Raw genomic sequence first — 23,344 nt, 5'->3', positions numbered from 1 at the left:
TCCCGTCGCCCGTCGTAAGGATGGCTAGGAGGAGAGACCAGGAGGCTGCGCACTCGGTCATTAGTGTATTTTATCACGCTGCAACCGTCGAAAGAGAAGGTTCAGTCAGTGCAAAACCCCCGCCGCATGGGCCTGGCCTGGCTGGAGGGCTTTCGTTCGAACTACTCTTTATGTCGTGCGAGAGAAGGAAGGAAGCAAAGCTCAGTGACGGAGAAAGCAAGACAGAACGAACACAAAATCGAACGAACGAGGCAGGGGCAAACACAAAGAAAGTTAACCCTACTGAAATAGAGCGCGGGGGGAAAAAGAAGTCCAAAGTAGAAGCCAAAACATGCCAACAGCCACCGAGACTCCTGGATCGCACCAGATCGCGCGCTACTCGCATTTCTCTCCACGTTCACGATGGACCGCCGCATGGACAGCAATGTGCTTTTACCTTTCCGTTTAGGTGGCAGGCAGCGGTGGCGATCCAGATCTAGCCAGCGTGTGGACGCAAAGTTCCGAAAAGGGGCGAACGATAATAGTACAGAGATCGCAAACGATTGCACGATCATCATCAGCAAAGGTTCGGCTTCACTGCGTCGAACGCAGGCACACACGCAAAGGCGCTACAGTGGGCGCTGTCCACCCTGTTGTTGACTGCAGTAGGGCCACAGTCCGGCAAGCACCTGTATCACATGGGCATAGAAATGCGGCCCCCTCTATAGTAGCAGCAGCATAAATCATATGTAATTTTTCACTCACAAAACCATCCCGCGGCCGAGGCGTGCGCGGGAAGAAAGCTTTCTGGGCAGCAGCCAGTGCCCAGGTTAATTTGCGGCTTTTGCGCGGTTTCGTTACAGTTCGTTCCGGTTTTCTTTTGTCTTTCCGTTTTTTGCTGTGTGTTTGTGTCTCAGTCTCCCGCAGTCAGTTCGTTCGTGGGTAAGGTTTTCCACCGAGCACCGGTCGATTACAAAGATTATGAGAGCGGTTCCCAATTTCCTGCCGGATCCTCTCGGAGCTGGCGCGCGCGCGCGCACACGGTGCTTTCGAATTTGCCGCGTGGGATGCTTTAAGACACTTACAGTGCAATACAGGTGGCAGAGGGTAAGTGGAACATGTTTTCTTACGGGTAAACGAGACGCAACATTAGTACAACCACAAACAAGAAGATCTTACACAGTTAGCGCGCAGCAGTAAATGTCATGTCTTTTTTGCCTTCCTGTCATCCAAACTCATCCAATATATGCTTGCAAAGCATGCAAATTTAAAGACTGTCGCACATTAAAAATCCACCCAAAACCCTCGCGCCCCAGCAATCGCGGCACGCCTAATAAAACGAAACACCTTGCCTGGTATGGACCGATTACCGCAACAACCACCACCCCGTACCGTACCGTACGAACGAAGCTGGTTTGTTAGCCCGCGCTGCGACATAAAACAAGCCCCAAAACATTGCACCATCGCGCGTACATCGTTCCGTTTCCGACAATTAGACCGTATTCCGTATGTCTGTCCGGCAGTTTCGCGGTTCAACAGATGTGTTGTGCTGGTGTGTGCCTTTTTTCGTGCTTCCACCCCACTTCTTACGACCATTTTATTTAACGCCTTGTGTAATGTCTGCGTACTTGTCTGCGTCGCAACATTGTGGGTTAGATTTTCCTTGTTTTAACAGCGTACGCGCCCCGCCAAAGGGGTAGACTGACGTGTGGTCTTATTTGCAAAAAAAAATTGGCCGCATAATAGAAGATACAAGTTACATAGAACACATTTCCTAGGGGGAGCAAATTTACGTAAAACGTTCGACAAAAATAGAGAAGGAAGTCTAGAATCTCTAGACCATTGAACACCGATTGATTGCCTAAGTAATTACAAAAGCGACTACACCTTTTTCTGTATAAACGATAAGGCTGCTTATCGCATCACACACTTCGACCCAACTGGTGCACCCTAAGAAGCCACCGAGGTTCAAACCTTCATGCAATAATAATTTCTACTCTAAAGATAACTCAACAACACGCTAACACACTCCAAACTTCATCGCCTGCAACGGAAAAACCTCTTCCTTATGTTCTGCTTCTTGGCATGCGATGAGTTCGCGGAGCATTCTATTGTGTTTTGGCTTTGAGATGGCATAACTCAGCAAAACCAAAAGCACAGCATCCCAAAACCAAAACACGGCGAAAATAAAGCACACCCACCCACCGAAACCTCAAAATATTGAACTCAGTTTCACATGACTTAGTACAACAAACCACGATTCATTCCAGCGCTCGGTAGCGCCTCGCTGCAGGCCTCCCGCGAGGGTAATGGTGTGAGACGAAGGTGGATTGAAATTGAGCCGCTTTTAACACCTCTCCAGTGCCCGCCCCAGGGATGATTCCCGTCCCATCATTATTGCCTCATCGCCTCCAAGCGCGCGAAAAAAGACCTCCCACAACAAAACGCACCTCCTCGCTGGTTCCCCCTGGCTTTGTGGTTGATCGAAAGATCGAAAAACACACGCCACCCATGAAAGATAGTGCCCATCAACAATGAGCCACCCCCGAATTACCGCCCGCCAGCTCCAAATGGCACACTCCAAACGCCCCGCCGATGCAATCGAATTATGCGGTTTCGGGTGGAAGAAAAACAGGTGGAAAAGCGTCTGCCACACAGTGTGAGATCGGCTGCTTCTTCAGCCGTTGCGAAATGTGAGCTGTGTACGCGCGGGGTTTGTGAATGAATGGATATTTGCATGTTTACCTTTTTCGAATTATCTCAATCTCTGGGACCGGAGCATACACACACCGGCCGTTGCAAAGTGTCGCAATACCTACGAACACGATCATCATCATGATCTGCCGATCGATCTGATCGCTTCATTTGTTTTACCATCTCTCCCAATCGCTTCGGTTATCTGTCTTGCGGTTGCCAGACCAGATTGCAAAAACAGACAGAGAAGAAACAGACGAGCTGCATTGATAAACTAGTTCTGTGTGGGGCCGAGAGTAGAGAAGAAGGAGCACACGATTTATATGACGTCTGCACCACTAAGACCTTACCAAGCGGCACAGAAATCATCTCGCAATTCGCCTGCTGCATGCCTTCTTCGGTACACATCTGCAATAATGTCTTCGATAATGATAATGATTGCACATCTTCGTTTGGTGATAAAAAAAGGCACGCCTCATCCACGTTGCTTTTTGGACAACCGATCATTTTACATCCCAAAAAGGGAGCACTGGGTCATCGGAGCTTTTCTTACCTGTCGCTTCAATCAACTGCAAAGTCCATTTGGAGATGAGTGTACGACGTTCGAGCGCGCACAATGCTTACGCCACAATGTTGATTTTTTTCCCAGCCCGGACAACTATTTTCGATTATTGCAAGTTATCCAATAGCTAAACTAACTAAAATACATATCCCCTCCTGGTCGTAAGTAGATTGTGATGTACTCGTCTTCTCGTGACGAGCCTACTGCACACGTGTGTGACTATAATTATGTGTTTTAAAATCTCTCTTTTTACATCGCGCTCCTCAATATCCATTCATCATCATTTCCTCTTCCAGCACGCTGCGTATGACGACACCCACCTTGCAGGTTTAAATAAAATCTCATAATCGAACTTTAAAAGCCAACCCAGCGGTTACATAGCCCGGGACGGGAGAAAGTTCCAGTTGTGTGCGATCATCCCCGGTGTACTGCTGCGCCGACGAACAAATTGAAGGCCTGCCTGCCTGGCGATGACGATCACTAGGCGAGCAGTAAAATATGAGCAGATAAATCTTTATCATACGAGAAGACAATCGATATGACCGAAAGTGTTTGCCAGTTTGACAGTCCAATTATCTTGATGGTGGCCACTCGCATTGGTTCGCGGTTGCTAAAACGAAGTAACCGTGTATCGAAGTAACTGCCCGATGGGCGCATGATAAGCGTGAGTTAAAACGACATTCTTGGACATAACCCCTAATATTCTGCCTAATGATCCATTAAGTAATAGAGCGGCTTGAGAGTGTGTGTATGTACCAATCCTAATGCCTTGGAGCTCTCCCCGCCCTAGGTGGGTACACAGCCCATTTTACCCCAACATTCCAGCCAACGGACCTTAAATCGAGCGGAAAAAATGTCGACGGCCTTGAGAAACCGCCCGGTGGGGTTCGCCGATCTTAACCGATCTCCCTTTCCCTTCCCCCTTAATGCCAGGTCCGTTAAGCCTTTCGGTGCAAATCCCGGCATGTGTCATTCGTTATGTCATCGTTTGGCCATAGAGTTTGCGATTTGAATCACCGTGCTACCGATCCTGACGCATGCCTAACCTCATTTCTGCCTGCCATCTCAGACACCTTTACCTCGCGGGTATTGTCCCGCGGGGATCCGGATAATGGATGTTTATTTGCTTTCTCTCCAAAGCAGAGAGTGTTGCACCATGTGAGGCATGTGAGCAGAGTAATTTACAGACCATCCAAAAATGACTTCTTTCATAAAGATCCTGGTTGCAGATTACAATTTCCAGATAAATTCATTCTCCAAAGTAGTCCCAGCGCACAAGGACCACACAAATACGTTTCAACGACACCTCGGATAGATGGTTCCCTTCTTGCTGGGTGCTCCAATATGATCCAAAAGCAAAATCACCGCATCAAGACACTCATAACATGCAACGCCTGGAGGGTGTCTGGGGAGTCACCCAAGAAGTCGTCCACGCTCCACACTATCTCCCCCCCCCCCACGTGCTTCAGCGAAACAGATTCCAAGCGCTTCCCCACTCGAGCTGCACCGCTGCCAGCAGCCAAGCACGAACGACTCCGGGGATCCCGAGGTCCGGGAGGGTGCCTCCAGCTGCAAGCTGCTGCCTCTGCGCGAAGGCTGCGCGAATGCCTTTCTATCTACCGGCGTCGATCGGAGTCAGTCTGCGCTTGGACACGCTGGAAGCAACACACGCAACGCCTTCGACAGCATTGCGAGGCGTACCGTACCCGTTGGTGATCGTTGTTGCGCTCGATCACAAGGCACAACGATCTTGGCGAGCGCTTTACTCTTGCAAACGCACTCTGCCTTTTTTATTTCTGGACCTTCTGGAGATATTTCCCCGCACTACGAAAACAACTATCCTGAGACAATTTGTGCCAGTGTTTAATGTGTGTGAAACTTTGTGCCAAGTGATAACGGCAGCCAGTGCTTTTCAGTGACTCAAACCTCACGCGCGCGCGCACACCAGCTGCCCGGGAGATTGCAACGAAAGCGAAAGTGTGCAGACACACACTCTTCGTCATCTTCGCACACTCTTCTCAAGGTCCGGCACTCTCTCGAGATGAATAAAACCGGCTGAAGTGAAGTGCGAAAAGTTGGTTCTCCTTTCTGTTTTGGTTCGGTTTGGAGAAAACGGTAACTTCGGGTCCCGTATGAAAGTGCAAGTGTTTGGTAGCAGCTGCTAGGGTAGCTGCGAGAAAAGTTACGGTCTGTGCGTACGTTTGTGCTGTTCTTTACTGAGCATCAGCATTGACATCTTTCCTAAGGCAAATCAATGCTCCACTGAACGACTGTTTGTGTGTATAAAAGATCGCGTGCAGTGTAAGTTAGTGTCCAGCGAAAAAAAAGCGACATTTCACCTGAGGCAGACACGGGAAACAACCAAACTTCCCAAATTGAATCATAAAAGTGGTAAGTAGCGGTTAGACACGAACAAGTTTTCCTGTTTCTTTCTTCTGTTTTTCTGTTGTTGTTGCTACCTCACCAAACAATCTATCCCGTGCAACCCGCAAGAGATTGACCAAAATGTAAGCGGAACCGGATGGAAAACTGTTCCGAAAGTACCGGGGCGAGAAAGTGCAAGAAAGCATGACATTCGTTTGACAGTTTTTTTTTCGGAAGAAGGCGAAAAACGACGCGAAAAAAGCATAAGAAGCAACAAAAACTGAAACCGACCAAAACATACAATCATCTTGCCTTTCCTGTAGAAAAGTTCCGTTCAGTTTTTACGCTGCACAAAGCCATTGTTACGGGCGGTGGTGTGACATTTTAATGATTTCTTACCGGTGGAAGACCCATCATGGTTATACACCTGCCGGTTCGGTTGCTGATTGCCTTAAAAATTGCCCGCCAGCTAGCGAAAAGTGGCGGCCAGCTGCTTCGGCACTAATACGACACAACTCCGCGGGGATTGAGGGACTATTTTCCTTTCCATGGTTAACCGTACTGACGACAAAACGTCTTTTGGAAAAGATGAAAAACCAGCAACGCTCTTGTGCATGCAGTGGATATGCAAAAAAGTGCCGTCTGTTTTTGCGTGAAAACATTTCCATTTTCTCCTTCGTTTGCAAACTAGACAGCGGGCTAAACACCTTTGGCAGGAGGAGGAGCAGCAGGTGGAAAATTCCAGTGGTCAGTGCAGCGTAAAATCCCGCCACAGCAGTTCGGTTGGATGGAGTATGGATGCGTCGTACCTTTTTTTTATGTTGCTTCACTCGCTCACACTCTCGCTGCTGCTGTGGCGGCTGTGGCGCCATCGTTAAAACGCTTATGGACGCATTTAATGATTGATTAGCTTTCTAAAGGAACTGTGCAAGCGGTCGAGATGGACACAACCGAAACGGACACACGGACCCACACACGTAAACCGTCCCTAAGCGCTTTCCAGTGCGGCTGCTGCTGCTGCTGCTGCCCTTGAGCAGGGTTTGAGTGATGCACGCAAGGAAAAACTGCAATATGCAGAAGCAATTTTCACCAAACTGCCAAAGAAGAGGCGGTCATCATCGAGCGGTTTCGGAACTGCAGCGCAAATGGGTTTTCGTGCGGTAAGGGCATAATGTAGTGCATTTGGTTGCACAAAATTAGGCACACGCGCAGCGCAAATCATCCTCCGCAATTCGTGATTGAAGGTGAAATAATCATCACGAGTAAGCGAAGGTAGTGTTTTAAGCATTTCGTTTAATTTGTGTGTCTAATGGGTATCTAATTCGTGCAGTTTTATGTCTTCGACAATTTGCTTTCGCTATTGAAAAACGGGCAAATCATTTAAGAGATGATCATAATCGTTGAAATATTGACAAGTCCAAGAAGAGTTTCACCTTCAAGCTCACCGTTTCAGATGCCTGTAAGTACACAAAGGACTAAAAGCATGTGATTGCTGTTGAGTGGCAGCAAAAGAATCGAACCCGGTGTTTAATTCTTGAAAAGCATCATACAGCAACCTTGTGCAACACGCTAAACCATACACTCTTCGTTAAAAGAAATCATCATAAAGACGATAAACAGCTTCTGCTTTTTTTTTCTTCAATCACTATCCATCTGTACCAAGGTGAGAGCGTTGAAGTTAAGTGTACCTTTACTGCACACACATACACTATTAGCTGTTGCTAAAAATGCCACACTGTGGTAATGTGCTCTACCGTAACATTCTTTTTTTATCCGCTTCCAACCATGCCATCCATGCGTGTGCGTACGTTGATGTACTACAGCGTGTGCATGCCCGTGCATAACATTGTGTACTGCCGTCTGTTATTAGTGAAACTCCTCACTCTCCCCCAAACCGACCACCACATCACAAGCATCCTTCCCACATCCTGCTGCTCCGTTGTCTTCACATTGCTCATGGGCTGCCACAATCATGCTACCAAAGCAAGTGGAGCTGAAGAACGCAGCATAAGAAGAAAAAAAACTCCAAACACACTAACGACGACTCCCTACCACCGAAGCCCTCGGTAGTAACGCAGCATCAATCACGCTCGAGAGCACTCCCGGGGGGCAATCTGTAGCACGGGGCAAGGGAGCCCAAAGCGCGCGCGACGACATCAACCCGCGTTGATGAAACACGTTAACAAACGGCCTGACATGGCGCAACAAACAATGCGCGATTCAAACAACTAAGAAAGAATCACCATGCGCACAACAACAAAAAAAGGCCAAACCGAGGCATTGCGGTCTTTCGCTGCACTCCGATTGAAACATTAATGCCGTTGACGATGGCTGCACTACACACAACACATTGCCCTCCAGGTGGAGGAATTTCTGCTTTGTACTGCTCTTGCAATAATTGCTTCATCTTTTAATCTCCTCCCATGTGGTTATGTTGATCTGTTGATCGATGTCACGCGAGCCGCGTCCGAGGGCAAACGAACGTGCTTGGAACGATCACTCGATCGCGTACCTCGCGATGGTAATCTGGAGCATCATGTAAAGATGTCCGCCACCACTCCACATTGTCCACCACGGGGACATAACATTGGACCCATAAAATAAACGACAGATTGAAACCCCAAGATCAAATCGTTTCGATAGGAAAAGTAAGGGGGGGGGGGGTTATCTTTCTTTCTTTGAAACACAGTCCAGAGCACGAAATTAATGAACCATTAACATTTTTACACCACACATATCACGTACCGAGCGCCAGCAAAAAAAGGCCGATGACAATCTGCGTATCTCTCCCGCCACCATTTCTCTACCACATTCCCATCGGAGGTGATCTCGATCGACGAACGTGGGATTTCACATGATCACCATACCACCATAGCCACCGTTACATCACGCGACCACGCACAACCCGATCGTACCCCGATCGTAGAAACGAGAATGCGACACTTTCTCCCACCGGAACCGGATTTCTCTTTCAGCTTCAGCTTTTTCTCCCCCCACACCGTGCCGATCAAAGTCGTGCATATTGCCAGTCGCGCAGATACGCACGCATCAAATTCACGACTGTTGCGCAACGTCTGTCAAATCAATTCCAGTGCGACGACATTCTCTCCCCCATCCCCCCAGAGGACGTTCAAGGACGCACCCAAATTGTGCGGAAGCTTAGAGGGACGTTGAATAACTTCGGTGAGCGCCGTCAATTGTTTGTTTGCCGCCCGGTGACAATAAATGCAATGACTTAACCTGACACAGCCTCCGGCAATCCGGCAAACTCCGAGCGTCCCTAGGGTGAGACACACATCGAAAATTGGGAGCACATGACACAACACAACACGTCAAACGTCTCTTATGCAAATCCTCTGGCACCGTTTATGGGAGCATACAATTGCACTGGGCTATTGTTTGTTTCGAAATGAATATGATTTCGATCGTATCAGAGAGTGCACGGGAAAAACTGGTGTGTTGTGGAAATAGGTGGGCCAGCTCAAAACAAACCTGTCCAAAAGCGCGATTTTAATATGAACAATGTACAACAAACAAAGAGAGAGAGAGAGATGAACCTGTACACGATCGATTGATTTACAACGGCCAACATTGGCCGCGGAAATCCTACAAAGTAAATTGCCTTCAATTACATTACTACCCAAGCCAAGCTTGGCCACCTTTGTGGACGCGCGTTACAACCTTCACAAAATAATTGAAGGTTTTCCGATTGTTTTTCAAAGGAAAACATTCAGTCGGATGTTTGATTCGTTTGATCGGAGAAGAAGGCGCCGTTGAGCCACAGTTGTCACAGTTGTAGGTGAATGCCGGAAGCTTTATGACTTCCCCGGCAACGGTATCGAGTTGTTGAAATTTAATTAATCCTCGATCAAGCAAATTGCCTGCCCAACCACCAACTAACACGTGCTACTGCCACACATTACATTAACAGCGGCACACACAGACACACAGTCGCTCGTCCGTCCACTTTAACAAATCACACTTAAAACAATTCATCTTCGTCATTCGTCAAGCTACCGTAAAGCGCCGACCGGAACCGTTTCGTTTACCAAAATATCATAAATTGCCACCTATGTTCGCTCTTTTTTTGTCTGTGTGTATGTTTAGAGAGCCTTAAAACAATACGCAGACCACCGTGAAGCGTAAAATTTTAAACATCACTCTAACAAAACACGCTCCTTCTCACAGCAGCTCGTGAAATATGCGGTGAGAGCCCAACATTACACGCTACCCTTTTCGCATCTTTCATTCCTTTTTCGTTCATAAATATTTTTTGACACTTCCGAAATGATCCTCACGAAGGAGGAGATCGGAGATGGGGTACATGGTTCCCTATAATTTGCCCGATCATGCCAATCTATTTTCGCGAATGTGTGCAATTTTGCTTACCCACTCTTCTTCCGTTCGGTTACAAGACACACACAAGAGGAATGGGTAATCGCCCACCCCGAGGCAGCATGAATGATTTTTTTTATCGACACAACAAAATCGAAATCGAATTTAAGCCTTCTGCCTCTCAGCTACAGCGCTACAGGCTCCCGAGCGGACAAGAACGAAAGAGATGCGAATTCCGAACAGCGCCAAACTTTGGGTGGTAAACATATTTCATAACCCGAAGGTGAAAGTGCCGCTTTGCCGAGCGAGGTATTTACGGCACTCAACCTCAGAACGGCACCGGGGAAGGGAATGGCCGGGCTCTGCCTTCCCCTTTTTCATCCCTCCGGACAGGGCGCAGAAAACCGCAGCAGGAGGAAATGTTGAGCTCAGTGTTCCCTCATTTGTTTCGCTGGTTCGTGGTTCGTGCGCTGGTCAGCTTTCTAGTTTTGCGATTCAAAGCAGAATATCTTGTGGTTAAATAAAAGGAAGCCTAATAAATAAACCATGTGCTCTGGGGGGGGGGGGGGGAGATCTGGACAATTTCGATTGTTTAGCCGTTTTACTGGACGAACCACAGCAGCGATGCCCCATTTGTCAAGTTTAAGCTCGATCGTGATCGGCGCAGGAAAAGCTTGATCATGTCCATTAATGCTGGATAAAAGTTAACCTTTGAGTGTCTAGATCAGTGTGGAACAAGAGTAATAAATATTTCAAAAATAGATCTTTGGCGCACTAAAAACCAGCTGCACACTATTCCATACTACTAGTGATTCATTGTGTCAGCATCCAACACGAAACGGTACGACGACCACATGCATTGGAATGATGCATATTTTAACTTCAACTTGAATGAATTTCTCAATTGTTGCCATGTACAACAAACGCCCTCCTTCCTCCGTTCAATTGTGTTTACTTTAAAGTGGGCAAATAATATAGTGCTCTAAACGAAGAATAAATAAACCTAACAAACACGTCGAAACACACCAACGCACCCACCACTCACTCCAAGCGGTCGGGTTTCACTTTCATCCACAGCACATTCCACAGCCTCCGGTACCGCTGGAGCAGTAGTAGGCTTCCCTTCCATGCACCCAAGGTTGTCTGGCGCTTGGCTCTTGTGACGCGGTGTCAGATTAATGTGATCTGTATGGGTTGCATGAGCGTTGAATTATTTCCAGCCCAACGTCTCCTGACCCTGCGGGTGACTCATTGTGCTGCCTTTGCGAGTTCACCCGCATTCGAGTGCATTCGAGGAGCATGAGAGAGAGAGATCGATTGAAATGAGTCATTTGAGGAGCGTTGGTTTTTTTTTCTACACGATCCGGTCAAGGACATGTGGTTTCCAGTCCTTCAGTGGTTAGATTGCTCAGAAGCGATATCAAATCGGATTTTATTGATTTCGATGCAATCCTGCTTGCTCATGCCCCAAACGTGGACCGGTTATTTACTTGCTACCTAACACCCATCATCACACAGCAATGCGGTTGTAAAGAGGGTTGATTAACATAACACACAAGTTATCCAAAATCATCCTCTTAATTTGATTGCGCTGGTAATAAGGGTTTAAATTTATTCATATCATGCTCCAGCCTCCAGTAATTCCAATTTTCTCCCGCTGGCGTGAAAGGTCTTTGATCGATTGCATCGATCACGGTTTAAGCAGTTCCAAATTAACCACCGATCGTCATCGCCGCAAAGGAAAGGCACACACGGAATTGGTTGGCTTTGCTCTGAATCGCGCGCGCACACACACACACGCTGAGCACGCTGCCGCAGATGCAATGGATATTAAACATTTACACCCCCAATCGTGGTTCGGCTAAGCCATCGTCCTCCCCCCACACACGGCCAGCATCAATCCCGCCCCCGTTGGTTGGATCAAAACGGTGAATTAATTATTCCTGCTCCATTCCATCGGCGGCAGCAGCGTACGGAACCGGAAAAAGAAAAGGAAACACTTCACACTCCCCCGGCCGAAAAAGCTCGGACCATAATCGATGGAATAAATTTCATCATACTCCCCCCCGCACCGCCTTTTGCCGCGCCACACCGCTAGTGAATTATGCCCGGCCTTAAACGGGTGATCATCTACCCATCAGCCAGCAGAAATTAGATTCAGTCAAACATGAGCGGTGAGGTTCGTTTTCTAAAGCGCATTTAAATCTCCCGTTGATGAGCGGCTTGATGCGCCGTGCGGGGGATGCAAACTGACGATGAGGTGACGTATTATCATCGATCGCTCACAGCGAATGTGACGCTGAAAGAAAGTTCACTTTCTATCGATACGTCTGTAGGGGTGTGTGTGTCCGTGGAAATGATGATTAACGTTGGTGTGAGTTTTAGTGCGCAGAAAACGTCTCATTTTATACACACATCACCGGTAGTAAAACGGACGATAGCGATTCGTGTGATATTTTACGATCACAAGTTCCTATAAAATCTGAGCTACAAAATTTACAGCACTTCAAAGGAGGCCGATAGCTGCTTAAAAGCGAAAGACAACTAAAAAGAACGGAAGAACCTAGCTGTGACTTTCAACAACAACAATGCTTTGAGCATTTAAAAACGCATCCAAACAACAACTCCCAGCAGCCAACGGGCGACGGGCATTAACGGGCGAACGGAGTAGCACGATCAGTGTTATTTTTACTTCCAATCCCCACAGGGCATCTGCCGCGTGCAACCGAAAGCGAAAGCTCAACTCCCATTCCAATGACATAAACGCATGACAGCATTCTGACGCAGCCGGGGAGATGATGACTTCCACTTAAGCAGTGGGAGCCCTTCCCCATTTATCTTGCCAACCACCGCCACACCACCACCACCAGTAGCTCGTTTAATGTCGAGCTGAACAAGGAAACCATTAACGGGCCCGGCTGGCGATCGGTCAGGAGCGTGAAGCTTTCCTAACGACTTCTAATCATCACCTATTGCTCTTTGCATGGGCATTTTCTTCCTGCTTGTGGGGTGATTTGTCCAGCCAAGTGGTTTCCATCAATCAGAATCAGTACACGACGGATGGGAATGGATGGGATAGCACACAAAAGATCTCAAAACATTGTCATCATTCGTTCTCGTACTTAACGTGGCACTTACGCAACTACGATCTCCAAGATCGTCTCCCGGCTAGCAGGAAGATTGGACCGACCGTTACAGAGCGTCGATAAAATAAAGTACAAATCCTAAGCGGGAACATTAAAGTGAGAAGAGCCCTCCCCTCTCCCCCGTGAGGGTTAAGAAATTAGCCTTTCCAGCCTTCCCTTTTTTACAACAGCGCAAAGCATTCCAAGAAGCCAAATCCGCTAAGAGAACGCCATAATGTGTGAACTGCGGCGTGTCATGTGGCAAAGCCGCCGGCCGGATTGTTTCCCACGGATGATTATGACACTAGCGCGTCTTGCACTGCTGCTTTAGCACAACGCCCCGCGTTCCGTATCACGACCCCCGGGAAGACGACGCCCTGCTGTGACCAGGGGCCTTTGCTCCCTCATGCGGCCCACGATTGCGCACGATTGTTGCACGCCCCACGCGGTGGTGAGTGGTGAGAGGAGCTGGAGCTGTAAAAACAAAGCAATTGCCCCGGGCTTTTACTTTCGTTTGCAGCGTCATCTAGTTTCCCACTTGCGACGCGAACGAACCGTTTTTTCTTTCGTCTTCCAAGAGCACCGACCCGTCTAAAACGCTTCTAGGATTACGATGTTTCATTCATCTGGCAAACGCAAACATCGGGCGCACTTGTTTGCACAGGGTTGTGGGGTAAACAATGCCAAACCGCCGCGCAGGGACAGGGACCGGAAAATTGGGTGCAAATAGATGCATTTCGTCCGCGGTGTTTTTGCCGCTTTTCTTCTCCGGTGCAAGCGCAAATGGCACAGGTGCTGCTTTTCCTATGCTTATTTACACTTTCGCCTGATGCTGAAAGGTAGCAATTGTAAGCATCGGTTGGTTCAGCTCGAGGTCGCCTGTACAGTGAGCAGCACACGCTTATCCTTGCCTTATTCCCAGTGAAAGGGAATCCAGAAACTATGATAAGAACCGTTCTTCAAGGGTACGGTAACGAGTTAATCTGGTTTGAAATGGCAAAGAATAAACTTTTCCTTTCATCCGATCGAATTTCGTGCAGCGTTCCTATTCCCCTAAAAGAACACACAATCACCTGTCCCTTTTCGCTTACGCTCTGCTCTGCTCTGCTCTGCTCTGGGGATCGCGCGAATGGCTTTCCGAACGGGGCGATTCCATTATTACAGCCCGAACCGACCCGGCTACCAATCACTTTCACCTTCAATGGAACACGATCGGGACACCGAGGCACCGCCACGATGACGACATGCTTCCCGGCCGTGAAGGGTACACCTTGGAGCTGATTGTTGTTGTTGTTGTACGGAACCGGATTTCATCGGCCGTGTGCTCAGTGGACTGAAGGCGACATTAAAATCAAGTGTTTTGCTCTCCTTTCCACTCTCCCCCCCACCAAACGATCGCTCCGATTTTGCCACTGGGCACTGGGCACGGGGAAATTCATCATACATGTGGCGGCTCCCGCCCTTCTACACACTGGGCAGGCCGGATCTGCGCCTTGCAAGCGCAAATAAATACTTATCCAATCTGGAAGTTGCCAGTTGCGCGCCCGGCCTGTGGTTTCATGCCATGTCCGGCGACTGCCTCTGGAGAACGAGTCGATAAACAAACGTACTCGCATCGGCTGTGCTGTGTGGATGCAGCACAATTTCTCATCTCGCAGCAGGATGTGTTACGCCGTCACCGTCAATGCCATACGCAAATCTAGGTCCAATGAGCTAGTGCGCGAGTACCGGTCCCAGTTCCGGCATGGCTGCCACACGCGACGTAACCACTGGCCCAGGGATAAATCATTCGATAAGCTAAGTACTTTGCACCAGAGATTGCTTAAAAGCCATATCCTGTAGGACAGATTGCCATTGTGTGTGTGTGTGCAAGCGCGGCGCCAGCAGCTAATTAAAACGATCGACATTTTGGTATTCGCTTGCCAGCCATCCCGCTGTTTCGTGGCAACGTGTTTACTACCACTATCGGTGGCACACGAAACAGCGGGATGGAAATTTTGTGAAAATATGCTACAAAAGTGGAACTTTCGAGATCGCTTGCTCTTGAAGGAAGGAATTACTTTTCCCTCCGAGCACCAAGCGTTAAGCGCTCTTGCTACCACCGTTCGAGCATAACCAACACCCTTCTCCCTTCTCTCCGCACGAGAGGGACAGAGGTGTGCGCGATGTTTTACGATCTACTTACCTTTAGAGATGTTTTCTGCCTCTGCGCTCAGCTCGGCTCACGCTTTCTTACGGTGCATCTCTCGGTTGGCGGCGGCAGCAGCTGCACCGTTTTGCAAAATCTGCAATCACGGAAAAATGCACTTTTACATATACGCGCCACACCGAGCTTGCGCCAGCGCTGATCACCGCGAAAAGAAAAGCGAAAACACACCCACACACGGCCACGGTCACTGTAATTACACCCCCGCTGCTATTCCTCTCCCTCTTCTTCGCCGCGTCCGATTATTGAAAGACAATACGATTATGATACGCTCCGTCAAACACGTAACAACACACGGCACGCGGCAAGAAAGCGGCACTAAAGCGTGGCATTAACATGCAAAACAACAACAGCAGCAACAGGCGGCCCGAGCACGCCATACCTGGATCAACATTAATTAGCATTGTAGCAATTAGTATAGCACTGATTTAACGCGAGCATTTCCCTTCTTCTCATCTCACACTCACCACAGGATAGAAACGAACGACAACAATGAGAGAAAAACGACGAACGCTGCGTTTGACCTTGGGCATCCCGAAGATGATCGCACTATCGGTGGCAGCGATCGTCGCCATCACGCTGTGCCCTCAAGCCTCTGCTGGTGAACGGTGGTCCCGTCAGTTGACGGAGTTCACGGGACCAGCGACGGGTAACGATTGGATTCCGCTGTCCCGGCCCGGTTCGGAGCGTCAGGCCGGTGCGCGCGTGCTGAACTACTTTGCCGCCCCGCCGCAGCAGACGTTCCTCGGGCCGGACAATGCGGCCCAGGCCCAGCAGCATCATTTCACCTTCCTGAACCACCAGTTTCCGCAATCGAACCGCTTCCTGCTGCAGCAACCCGTGCCCCAGCATCAGCAACCGGCCCAGGAGCTGCTGGAGCAACCGTTCCACCTGACCAGCTTCCAGCGCAACGGCCCGTTTGTAGGTCAAACCATACAGCATCCTCCACCACCACCGCCACCGCCGCAACCGGCCTCCTCGACCAATCCGTTCGAGCAGCAGTTCCTCTCCAAGTCACCGCTCTCCGAGGCGCTCATCCAGGAGGACAAACAGTCTCCACCGCCCCAGCAACAACAGCCCACGCTTCTCGATCAACCGTTCTCGTACCAACACATCCGCCAGCCGGAACTCGACGCCCAGCAACAGGTCGGCCCCCAGTCCGGCCCGAGCGGTGGAGCCGTTTCACAAGAAGAGGTCCAGCTGCTGTACGTTCCGGTCGAGACGCTGTACAACCAGAAGCAACCGTCGCAACCTGCGCTCGAGAACAATCGCTTCAATTCGCTTCCGCAACCGGTGAGCCCATCGTTGATCAATGATTTCTACACTGCCGGTACGACGACCACCACGCCGAAGCCGGCGCGCTCCAGTGCAGCCACCTTTGCACCGCGCTACACCAACGCCCCGGAAACGCCCGCCCCTGCCATATCCCGCTCTTCGTCGGCCACATTCGGCAGTACTGCGTCATCGAAACCGAAGCCGAACCAGCCGCCGCTAGCCCTGTTCCTGTACAACGAGGGCCGTCAGGGTAAGCTGTCCACCGGTGATGCGCTTGGAGGGTTGAAGAACGTCAACGAGATTGCCGTGCTGGATGCGTTCGGCAAGAACACGCCGAAAGTTTTCATCGGACCGTCCGGTTTGGCACCGCCCAAGAGCTACTCTCGCTTCGATCTGCCCTACCTGTCCAGCGTAGACCTGTCGTCCAGCCGCTCCAACCGCAAGATCGAAGATCTGCCCTTCTTTGTGGCGCCTTTGAGCTACAAAACTCCCAGCGGATATTCGAAGATTTCACTGCCGCCGCCACACGTCGGCTCGATCGTCGTGCGTCAGAGCAGCTCCTCCAGCGGAAACTCCCTGGAGCACAACACGTTCTACACGCGCCCAACGGCACCGAGCAACGTGCAGTATTATACGCCTTCCACCCTAAACTTTGCCGAAGATGCCCCTCCGACGAAAGCCCCGCTCACGTTGGGTGCTTCCCGCAAGCCCATCTACGACGATGATCACTACACTTCGCCCACAGGAAAGCCCGTGTCAACGTCTTCGTCGTCGTCGTCGTCGGGTGAACGTAACTCCGCAGGACAGTACGGTACGTTCAACAATCCCAACCCACCGAGCCGCCATCCGAGCGTAAACGAGGAGTACTTCAACCTTGCCAAAACGAAGAAGCCCACGACGAGCCCGGCTCCTGCTCCGACGACGCCGAACTATCCGTTCCGCTCGTACGGCAGTACGCGCCAGTTCGATTTCAAACCAATGCCAGACCAGAAGATTCCACCATCGTTCTATCCGGCGGATGAAGATGACTCCACCACGACCCTGCTGACGACACCGACCACGACCGAGCGTCCCACCACGGCTCAGCTGCAGTACGAAGCGGAGCGCATGAGAACGCACTTCCGCGAGGAGAACTTCCGCAGTCGTCGTCCGGTTCATCATCAGCAGCAGCACCAGCAGCATCAGCCAACCACACCGGCCACGCTGGGTGAAAGCAAGCAGCAGGAGCAGCAACAATTTGTCCACAAGTTCAAGCTCGTTGACTCCGTCCGGCCAAACAACGTCAAGTCGTCGGTAGTGGACCACGGCTTCTTGGATTTCTTCAACCCACCATCCTCCCAGCAACACACGGACGAAATGATCAAGACAACCATCACGACCAGCCTGCCGGGCAGGGACGGTGCTGAGCGACAAATCATCCGCAACAACTACTTCACGGCCGCGGCCGCCATCAACGAAGACAGCGGCGCCAACAGACACAGCAAGTACGTGAGCACGTACTACAACCCATCCTCAACTGCTGCCGGCACAACGGCTGGAACGACGACACCGGCACCGCCTACTACGCAGGACGTTTTCTTCCGCGATTTCGACCATCGCAGCAAGTTCTACGAGCGTGAACCGAAGTACGAAACGAGCTTCCCGACCACGGTCGGTACCACTGGAACGAGCTACATCAACAAGTACAAGTACGAGACGGATTCGTACAACGATGCGCCACGCTACTCGGTCGAGGTCATTACCACTAGCGAGCCGACTACGGCGACGGTTGAACCAACGCAGGGAACTACGGACCAGCAGCACTACAGCATTCCCTCGGAGCTGCCACCGATCAGTGCCAATCTGCCCGGACTAGTCAATGCCCTGATGGACGATCAGTGGTCGCCCAAGACACCGGACTCTGCTTCGACGGGTGCCAACACACGAGGACCTCACTTCCGCAAGCAGCTGCACCGCACGACGACACAATCGTCCGTTGGAGCAGATTCGTACGCAGCGGAACCGGTCACCACTACCACCAGAAGACCCGTCCAGCGACAGCGCCGTCCTCATCCATCCCGTACCACACCAGCCCCAGAGACGAGCGAACAGTCAAGCCCCAGCACCCGGGCACCGATCTCGCGCTCCCGCTCCCGCTACGTGCCCAACAACGACGAACGTCCGGCCTCTCGTGGACGTAGTCGCAGCCGTACTACCACGCCACGTGGCCCACGCAAGGAGGAAGAGAACCTGGACTACCAGCGAGACGTACTGAAGCAGAACTATCCGGTCATTCGACCTCAGGGTGGTGCGCCCGCCCCAACGACCATGCCTCCTTCGACGACGATCGCTACTACGCCTTCGACCACGCTGAGCTACCAGGAAACGTACGAGGATCCTTCCGAGCGACTCATCTCCACAACGCTGGCCAATGAGGTCCCACTGAACTCCGTAGATCCACAGCAGCAGCAGGTAACGCGCAAGTACTCCACGTACTACAGTGAACCGAGCTACGAACAGGAAACGACTCCCACGACGGTCATTCCACCGCAAACGTCCAGCTACTTCGTCCCCTCGTACAGCACCCGAGCTCAGCTGGGAGGTGGTGATCGTGCCGAGGAGGAGGAGTACGTGCGTCCTCAGGAAGTGATTCCACTGAGCCGTGATCCCGAGCTGAGTCAATCGGTGATTCCGCTCCGATCGCAAACACCCGCCACGGAAGCAACTCCCCAGACTGCCCCACCACCAGCCCCCATCCAGTACCAGCCGGTGACGGAGAGTGAGGAAAAACTGACCACCGCCTACGGTCAACCGCTGGAGGAGGCGATGGAAATCAAGAAGGTTGAGATCACTCCAAGGCCACGCCGACCGGGACTTGTTTCACGCCAACGCGACTCCCAGCAGACGTACGCGTCACGCACTACCACGGAACGAACGACATCCGTACGCACCACTACACCCGAACCTACGGCGACATCGGGAGCGGGATCACGCACGGCGTCCGGACGCCGACCGGCGTTCGTGCGACGCCCCTCAAGATTGTACGCGACCACGACCGTCAGCCCGACGACGACACAGGCCGCAGGATATAGCAACGAGCAGCAACAGCCCACGCAAGGATCTAACACCGTACGTACCACCGACAAACACACCACGTCCGCCATTACGCTCTACTGTACACTGCACTGACACTTTGTTGTTCGTTTTGTTTCACTCCACCCAGGTGCGTACGAAGAACCGTCAAGATATCCTGCGCGGACGTACACGCCGACCGACAACCACGACCGAACCGGCGGCAGCAGCTACGACCGCCTCTCCCGAGGCTCCGGTGACGCGAGCGTTCGGAAGAGGCAGCAATCTGCGCCGCATTTCCCCCACACTACGCTCCAGACAGGAGGTAAGCACTCAACCATCGATGGTAAACGCCGCCTACTATAACGTCTGTGTGTGTGTGTGCGTGTGTTTTGTTTTCTTTCCGATCTTGTAGCAAACTGCCGCAGCAACGACGCAGCAACCGAGCACGGCACCAGCGGCACCGGCATCCAGCAGCGGACCCCGATTCCGGATCCGCGAGCGCACCCGGTTCAACCTGCAGCCACAGGAATCGCAGTGGTCGACCAAGCTGAACCAGAACTCTTTCCAGCCGGTGCTGAAGAGCGAATCGCGTACCAATGATTTCGAGCAGGAGAACGTTTCGACCGAACCGGAACCGGAAATTGTAACGGCGGCCCGCGACACTGAGATGTACTTTGTGAACGTGTCGTCCAATTATGGCCAGAAGGGTAGCAGCAGCAGTAACAGTCAGGCAACAAATGCCGAGGACAGCACAGAAAATAGGTAAGTACAGTGCTGCCACACAAACGAAAGGCAACACAACTTACGAGCGGAATGTTTTAATCAATTTTCGATCGACTTTTCCGCAGTGTTCCCTCATTTGCCGACCTGCTGAACGATGTGATGAAGGATTTCATTGACGATAGCAGCCAGAAGAAGCCGGAACGCGAAAGCGACGAAAAGGATCAAGTTAGCGTGGAGGAACCGCGACGACCGGTGGCCAACTTCCGGAACAATTTCCTGCGCAAGCGTGGTCGCTCGAAGGTGGTGGATTCGTTCGGAACGGCCGAATCGCAGCACATCAACCAGGCGGCCCAGGTGTACAACGGACCGTCGCACTTTGGCGAATCGCTCAAGAGCATCGATCACGTTGGACTTTCGGGCAAAAACGTGCCGCAAGAGGTTGGCGCTAAATATCACGCCGACGAAGAACAGTACGATGATCAGGAAAATACCGCACAAGAGCAGGCGACCGTTGCACCGGAGGATGAACCGAAGGAAACGGAAACGGACGATGCATCCGTAGAGGTTATAACGGGGGTGGCGGAAGTGGCAAGCAGTACGCAAGCAACTCCAACAACCACCACCACGAAGCCAACGGAAGAAGTGCCCACGCTGGCCAGTTTGGAACAAACTTCTACCAATCTTCCGCAGCAGCAGGATCGGGCCGAAGAGACTACCGAGCCATCGGCCACTTTCGAGCCCATCGCCGAAGACGAGCCGCTGAACGGTTCGGATGAGGAGGAGGCGAAACGAAAAGTTTCCGACGGGATCTTTGCCGATGTGAAGAGAACGATCTCCGATCTGTACGAAATGGCCGAACATGACACGGAAACGGAGGAGATGGTGGATGGCGGTGATCCGGTCAGTGATGACGATGACGAGGTAGAGGATGAAGAGTTCCGACCGACGGAAGACTCGCTTGCTGATCCAACCGCTTCGACGACCGACATCAGCCCGAGCGAAACGCAGTTCGTACCGGTGACGGCGGAACCGCCCGCGTTCGTCAACCCGATGGGTTCGCTCGTCATTCCGACGTCCGTGTCGAACGGCATCACGCACGAGACGGAGATCTGCTACCGAGGACGCTGCATAAAGACGGAGGACGACAAGCGGAAGCGGAAGTTCAAATTAAACTAAGCGGTAAGAAAAACACGGGCACCGAAAAGGGGTGGTGCGCGAAAAAAAAACAGGGCGCCACCCCCAAAGCGAGGACAGTGCGAGGAGTGTGTTTGTGCGTGTGTCGATAGTATGTAATAAGTGTAGAGTCTTATTTATTTTAGTGCTTAGCTCAATAAAGAATGATCGAACCGAAATCCTCCAACATTCGGTAATGTTGGCATCTGTTTCCAAAACTCAACCCCTGTGTTTCTTGCTGTGTCCTCTATCACCTGGAATGAAACGAAGTGTTACCCTGGGAATGACCTAAACCCAGTTTAAAGATGATCAAACAGCGCAAGTTAGTTGTTTGTAAATTATTCAACAATTTACTTTATTTGTACGGCCTTATTTATGTATATTTACTCATCATCATCTCCGGAATCATCCTGTTCCATCGCTTCATCATCATCCTCATCATCCTCATCGTCGTCATCGTCGTCCTCCTCCTCATCCTCACTCATCGCTTCGTCCGTTTTCTTGCCCTTCATGGCCACCGTGGCCGGCTTGGTCGGCTGTTTCGCCGTCTTGCTCGTCTTCTTCGTCGCCGCAATTTCCCGCTTGGTGATCTCCTCAAACCCATCCTTCTTCGTGTAGCAACAGTTCATGATCAGCTTAAACGTTGCCATCGGTTTGTTGAGCAGCTTCAAGATGCGGGCCTGCTCCGGCGTCAACACCTTGCCCTTCTCGCACACGGTGAACTCTTTGTACAGCGTCACGATACCACGGTCCAGCTTTGTCGGCATGCCCAGCGACCGTAGGTGAGGCTCTATCGCGTGCGAGAATTCCTCCAGCGGGCCCGGCTTCAGCTTGACCGTTTTGGTCGCCCGGAACCCGCCACGGGCGAACTCTTCCGCCTGATACGTGTCGAACCACTCCAGCACCGTCTTCTTGCTTTCCGACGTGAACAGCAGCCCGCACTGGCCGATCATCTGTTCGCGCAGCTGCTCCATACCCTGCTCCAGCTTGGTCGGCTCACTGTTCTCATCGTCGCTGATCAGCTTCAGGCCCAGCTGCATCACCCGATTCTTGCCGAAGAAGAAGCGCGAGTTTTTCCACTCTGCCCGCACATCCTTCAGCTTGCTGTTGCGCATGTTTTGCACCGAGAACAGGAATATGTTGTCGTACTTCTCCCGGCATTGCTGTATGTCTTCGATGATCTGTTGTTTGTTCGACAGACCTTTCCGATCGGTCTTTGTTAGGGACACTGCGCGGGATGCGGGAAAGGAGAAACAATATAAAGTTAGCTTCGACTCCGAACTCAATCCCTCCAACACCATTACCTTTCTTATCTCGCTTTGATTTCGGCATCGTGAATAAATAGCAAACAGTTTAACACAAAACTTTACTCAAAAACGTGGTGTCCCGGCTGCGAGATGTTTACGATGCGTTTGAAAACATGTGAGCTTTGACAGCTTCGCACAAGCTGACCAAGGTTTGCAGATAGAAGGTGGTTGTTTTCAAAGCCGCATATCGAAACGGTTTTCGAAACGTAAATAACAAATTCATTTTTGTTTTGAAAGAAATCCTTTTTATTTTGCAGTTCCTTGCAGAAACACGTGAGAAGGGGCGGTTCATTGTTTTGCACATAAATTCATCATGAATTCTTCTGAGTTCTAAATTTCCGAGCGGCTGTTGGAGTACTCCTCCCTACAAACCTTGTTTGGCACACTGGATGGTTACAATTTTCTTGCTGGTCAGAATTTACACATTTTCGTTGAGCTGACTGTCAAAAATTCAAATTATTTACTTATTATACACTTTAAAAATGATTAAAATACACTTTAGTCATCTGTTCATCTAACAATACATTACGACCAAATGTGAGGGAGC

General features: G+C 50.8%; 2 protein-coding genes across 2 annotated transcripts; one reads left to right on the top strand and one right to left on the bottom strand.

Moving 5' to 3' along the window:
* Nucleotides 1-4,886: 4,886 nt before the first annotated feature.
* On the top strand, nucleotides 4,887-21,727 carry LOC121594412 (mucin-5AC). Its single transcript, XM_041917619.1, has 5 exons — nucleotides 4,887-5,626; nucleotides 15,738-19,648; nucleotides 19,743-19,916; nucleotides 20,007-20,356; nucleotides 20,443-21,727. Exons 2-5 carry the CDS (start codon nucleotides 15,758-15,760, stop codon nucleotides 21,491-21,493), a joined length of 5,466 nt encoding a protein of 1,821 aa, XP_041773553.1. The 5' UTR covers nucleotides 4,887-5,626; nucleotides 15,738-15,757; the 3' UTR covers nucleotides 21,494-21,727.
* Nucleotides 21,728-21,813: 86 nt separating this feature from the next.
* On the bottom strand, nucleotides 21,814-22,929 carry LOC121594424 (mRNA turnover protein 4 homolog). Its single transcript, XM_041917659.1, has 2 exons — nucleotides 22,795-22,929; nucleotides 21,814-22,718 (listed from the first exon to the last, which is right to left on the bottom strand). Exons 1-2 carry the CDS (start codon nucleotides 22,820-22,822, stop codon nucleotides 21,874-21,876), a joined length of 873 nt encoding a protein of 290 aa, XP_041773593.1. The 5' UTR covers nucleotides 22,823-22,929; the 3' UTR covers nucleotides 21,814-21,873.
* Between the last annotated feature and the right edge of the window lie 415 nt (nucleotides 22,930-23,344).

This window comes from Anopheles merus, chromosome 2L (genome assembly GCF_017562075.2).
Source record: "Anopheles merus strain MAF chromosome 2L, AmerM5.1, whole genome shotgun sequence".
NCBI lineage: Eukaryota > Metazoa > Arthropoda > Insecta > Diptera > Culicidae > Anopheles > Anopheles merus.
This window is presented reverse-complemented; position numbering and strand designations above follow the sequence as displayed.

Coding starts and splice junctions, on each gene's coding strand:
- LOC121594424 (XM_041917659.1), bottom strand. CDS start 22,822: ATGCCGAAATCAAAGCGAGATAAGAAAG. Junction 22,719..22,794: donor ATCAAAGCGAGATAAGAAAG/GTAATGGTGTTG, acceptor CATCCCGCGCAG/TGTCCCTAACAAAGACCGAT.
- LOC121594412 (XM_041917619.1), top strand. CDS start 15,758: ATGAGAGAAAAACGACGAACGCTGCGTTTGACCTTGGGCATCCCGAAG. Junction 19,649..19,742: donor CCACGCAAGGATCTAACACC/GTACGTACCACC, acceptor CACTCCACCCAG/GTGCGTACGAAGAACCGTCA. Junction 19,917..20,006: donor CACTACGCTCCAGACAGGAG/GTAAGCACTCAA, acceptor CCGATCTTGTAG/CAAACTGCCGCAGCAACGAC.